This window comes from Cariama cristata, unplaced genomic scaffold (genome assembly GCF_000690535.1).
Source record: "Cariama cristata isolate BGI_N322 unplaced genomic scaffold, ASM69053v1 scaffold26578, whole genome shotgun sequence".
NCBI classification, from domain to species: domain Eukaryota; kingdom Metazoa; phylum Chordata; class Aves; order Cariamiformes; family Cariamidae; genus Cariama; species Cariama cristata.
The window spans coordinates 2,017-6,962 of record NW_009629830.1 but is presented as its reverse complement, the minus strand read 5'-3'; the positions used below and the strand labels follow the sequence as shown (position 1 = coordinate 6,962).

Here is a 4,946-nt window from a genome sequence, read left to right as displayed (position 1 = left end):
GAATTTGCAGATGCATTCTGAAGTCATATAGGATCCATGCAAAGGTTTCCCAGTGCATGGGACTCCTCAAGTGTGTGTGAAGTGGTCTTGTAAGGTCCTGAAGCCATGGAAAAGTGGGGAAAATGGGAGCAGCAGCTGCATGAGCCTGAGTTTGTTTTCTGTCTGGATGTGCTGTGGGTTAAACCTGCCTCTGTGTTGCCTTGGTAGGTGGCTGGTGGTTCAGCACCTGTGGCCATGCCAACCTCAACGGGAAGTACTTCCGCTCCATCCCCCGCCAGAGGCATGAGCGCAAGCAGGGCATCTTCTGGAAGACATGGAAAGGCAGGTATTACCCGCTGAAGTCAACAACCATGAAAATCCAACCTGCAGCACTGGAAGCAGAGCCCTAAAGCAGCTGCTTGAGACTTGACCTTCTCTGTGGAGCACAGACCTGAGCTCCATCACTTGGTGTTTACAGAAAAAAAACCCCACACCCTCCTGGGAAGTCCCCGGAGGAGCATTTCTCTTGGTTAGCAGCCCTTTGATGGCATCACACAGCTCCTTGCTATAAGTAAAACGGCTCCATGTTGCTGAAACCCCTGGATGGGAGCTCCCAAACCAGAAGAGGAGCCACCAGTGGGGAGATCCACTTCCAGAGCATGCACAAGGGTCTTCCAACCTGCCACGTGCTGTGGCAAGTTCAAGTTGTCTGGTGCTTTCTGTCCTGTCTGAACACTTCTGTGCTGGTTTTGATGGGCTGGGGCTGGGGGGGGAAAGGGAGCATGTGAAGTGTTTTACTGCCCTGGACCCAAGTGCTGGGTTTGGAGCCTTGCTGTGTCCTGTTTTCCACTGCCGTTCCCAAATGATGTCTTACGTACGCTCCTGTGAAAGCCCTCAGAACCTCAGGCAGCTCCATCTGCGCAGCCCCTGCTCCGGTGTCTTCAACCTGCTGAGAAATATGGGTTTGGGGCTGAAGGACACCCTGTGCAGAAAGGGACCTCAGGCTCACTTGCCTTCCCTGGCCCCCACAGCTTTGAAGCCCTGTATTTCTGGCTGTGCTGGAATTTGCTGAGAGCTGGGGAAAATTGCTTCCAGCTCCAGGAGACGATGGGTGGGATCCTGCAGCCGGTTGCTCCAGGGCCAGACCCTGGAGGGCTGAGCCTTAAGCTCTGCCTGGAGCCTACCAGTGTTGCTGGGCATGGTTAAGACTAGTACTAGGACAGCACAGGGACAGAGCAGTGACTGTCCCTGGGCAGGACCAGCCCTGCTCTCAGCTCTAAATCCCCCTGAAGCCTGGAGGGCTGCCTTCTCCCAACAGACTTTGCAGGGTGGATAGCACAGTCCCACATGCGTGCCCCAAATCTTGCTCTAAAGGGCCAGGGGACAATGTGGTTTCTCTGCAAGAGCTGCACCACCATGTCGGGTATGTACCCTGAGGTACGGCATCACCTCTGCCTTTGGGGTGGGTGTCTGGGGAGAGGTGGGCAAAACAGGTCCCCAAAAACTGTTACGGGCCAAGCTGCCGTCTTGGGGCTTCCCAAGCATCCTGTCCTATTGAAGTCATATTGACTACTGTGCTAGAGCTCCTAGCTGCTAAATACTGTAAATAGTCATTTGTAGGATGTTGGAGCCTGTTGATGAATTTCCTGTTTTAATTTGTTTCCATATTTAAATGCAGTGTTAATAACAATGTGGTGTAATTTATAAATGTTGATGCTGGGAAAAAAAAGCAACTGTAGTTTGTATTTTAAACTTTTTTTTTGTACTAAAATATCTTTTCTGAGGATGTCTTTTAATAAAAACAAGCCTGTAACTGTCCTGCCTGGATTATATGCCTGACGGTTTACCAGTAGAAGATGTGTGGGAGCTATGGGAGGACTCTGGATTCAGAAACTTCACTTGTGGGGAGTCTGACCTGAGCCCTACGCTTCCTTTTGGCCTCAATTTTCAGCTGTAACCTTATGGTGCTCTCAGATAAATCCCTGCTATAGCCCCAGCCATAGTTTTTAGTCTATTCGAAGTTTATGGACTTCTAAATTTATTTTTTTTTTCCCCCTCTGGAAATCAGGCCCTGGGGCAGCAAGTTTACAAGTGATGATGAACTGGCTTTTCTGATTCCCTGCTGGCAGATCTTTGCACCAGGGAGATATTCCTTGTAGCTGGCTGGAAAACCCTGTGCTGACTCCTTGAACAAGAGCAGAGGTTGAGGTCTGAATTATCTGGATGGGTTAAAGTCAAGCTGATCACAAGAAGCCCCAATAAGTAGTAGCCTTTTTACCTACTCATACCATACATGCAGTCATCTCCAAAAGCATTTGTTGCAACTTCTGGGGAACAATGAGATACGTAGGGATGAAATGAGCTGGGCATGGAGCAGGGGCCTTGAAGACGATGGGGGTAAACGCTAGCTGTGCTCGTGATCCCAGACACATGGCTGATACTGGAGCTGGAAAAAATAGCAAGCGTTTCTTTAGGTGGTCAAGGAAGGGGGACAAAAATTGCTCATTGCAGAAAGAAGAGACAAGAGACAGCTCTAGTCACTTCGAGCAGCTGTATAAATACCTGATGTACCTAAACGTGGCCCCAGCTCCTGTGTCTGCCCTCCTTCCCTGGGGAAAAACCTGAGGTTAATGATAGCCTCAAGCACAATTGCACAAACAGCCCATTATACCCAGCTCTGCGCTATCTATCTGCTCACTCTTGCATTCAGAAATACATTTTTAATGTTCCATTTGCTTAATTCAGAGATTGTTTAGTCCCTGGGTGAACCAGCAGATACTGGAGTGCTGTGTTTTAGTCTGGATGCTAAAGTGATTAGACTAAGGTGGGGGGTTTTATGCATCAAACAGAAACTGGTGAAGGAGCTGTGCTGGATTTATTCATTGCCAGGGTTTGTTTTTTTTTTTTTAGCAGACTTGGGATTTGCTCCCAAGTGGTGCGTTTGATCTTCAGCATCTACAAGAGATGCCCAGAGGACAACGCCAGCCTAGCCCAGGAACTACAGCTGCTGCTTTCTTCTGCGTCTTGGTCTTGCCCTCTTCTCTTGCCCTCTTCTGCCCTGCGAGCCTCCACATCCCATCAGTGTCAATGCCACCCCGTGTCCCCCAGACCATAGGTCCCACTCCAGAGCATGTGGTGTCCTGGGGCTCTTCCAAGGTCCTACTGCAGAAGAAGCCAGTCCTGGGTCTCTGTTTTCATCTGAAACTCCCCTGGAATCCTCCAGCTCCTTCATTTTTAGTAACGACCTCAACTGCAGCTTGTTGTAACGTCAGGGAGCCCAAGGAAGGATGGGGCAGCTCCCTCCACTGACAGCGAGAGAGACGGCACCGTACCCTGCCGACAGCACAGATATCCTTGGGGTGATGAAATGCTGCTGCTTCCCAAAATAGGCCATCACTCCTGTACGGGCCATGATGTCCTGTGCCAGCTTGTGACCCCACAGCAGCTCCTCACATGATGGTCCACCCAGGGCTTCCAGTTCTCCCAGGAAAACCTCACCGAGCAGCTGGCAAGAAGGGGCTGCTGCTCGTTTTGCATGCTTGGAGGGGCTGTGCCGAAGGCAGTGATGGGATCTGAGCTCAGCACTTACTGGACATGGTGGGACAGGGCTTTTTGGGGCCAGAAGTGCTGCAGGACAGCCTGGGGCTGTGGTCCAGTGGGGTGACACAGGGCTAGCGCACACTTAATGCGAACCTCAGACTCATCAGAAGAAGCCAGCTGAACCACAGCCGCTTTGGACCTGGGGGTTCTCTCAGAGGATCATTAGATCAAGATGGGGAACATCAGATACCGATGTCCCAACCCAGCCGCTTTTGCGGCCCCAGAAAGCAAGGAGAGCCCTGCCCCACACAGAGCCCCCTTCAAATCCAAACTCTGTCTGAATGGCAGAAACAACCGCAGGGAGATTCAACAGTGGGGCCTCAAGCCCTAGTTTACCCAACGGTGGACTCCAAATCCCTCTTTGCAAAGTTTGGCAAAAAGGGAAGGTGTTTGTGCATACACAGAGCTGCACCAGCTTGGGTGGACGGGCTCAGCCCCCTGCACTGGTGGCACCAAGATGCTTGAGGGTGGGGGGGAAGCCAGAGGTATCGCCCTGAGCCCCCCACCACCAGCGTGGCCATCACAGAGCACCGCAATGAAACTAAAACTGAAAATCCCTGCTTGAATCTGAAACCTGATGCAAAGCCAAATAGTATATTTACAGATTAATAACAAAAGATGAGTTCTCCACTCACTGACATGCCCCAGGCACACCCCAGCCTGGCTCCCGACACCCAGCCTCGCCAACACCAGCAAAAGTCATCTTTTCAAATGCTTCAGGGTGCCTGGCGGACACTGGGGCATGAGGACTCTCCCAGTCCTCCCAGTAACTTCAGCTCTTCTGCTGGAGCTCAGCGGCATCGAGCATAGATCAAGTTTCCCAGGGACGTGTCTGGCACAGCTTTGCAAGCACCCTTACCCTTACCAGGGATACATCCCAAGCAGAGTATTCTAGGGTGGCTCCCTTGAGGGTGCTCACAGACACCCGGAGGACCAGATTCCATTAAGAAGGTGGAAAAGGGAACTCCTCGCTCAAGCATCTCAGGCAGGCAGCTACGCCCCAGGGCATCGCAGGGGCTGAGGCACCCAGGACAAGAGGCAGCATCTTGAGTGACCATTTTGAGCAAGTTTTTATCATGTAAAAAACCGAAGCAGATGGCATAGGCTTGTCGGCTTTTAAGGGTATGTGCCCCAGCATAGTTTAAGAAAATATTTGGGGCTTGTAAGCCTTCTGCTGCCTGAGGCTTTACGGCCTCTGACCAATTTGAGGACATATGTGGGATTTCCAGAAAGGGTCTGCAAATGTATTGCCCCGTCAGCAACCAGTGACATGTGGCTGGTTTTGGTGACACCAATTCTCCAATGCAAAACATATCACAAGCCTGGGGGACTCTTGAGGGTGAAGAATGCAGGACTCCAGGCTCACG

At 51.3% G+C, this 4,946-nt stretch overlaps 1 protein-coding gene across 1 annotated transcript in view; it reads left to right on the top strand.

Moving 5' to 3' along the window:
* Positions 1-561, top strand: part of ANGPTL4 (angiopoietin-like 4) — a gene marked incomplete at its 5' end in the record, with an annotated part of 7,061 nt that extends 6,500 nt beyond the window's left edge. Inside the window, one exon of the mRNA XM_009705320.1 lies at positions 208-561. Coding sequence (XP_009703622.1) covers positions 208-389 — 182 coding nt within the window. The remainder of the gene's footprint in view (positions 1-207) is intronic.
* Between the last annotated feature and the right edge of the window lie 4,385 nt (positions 562-4,946).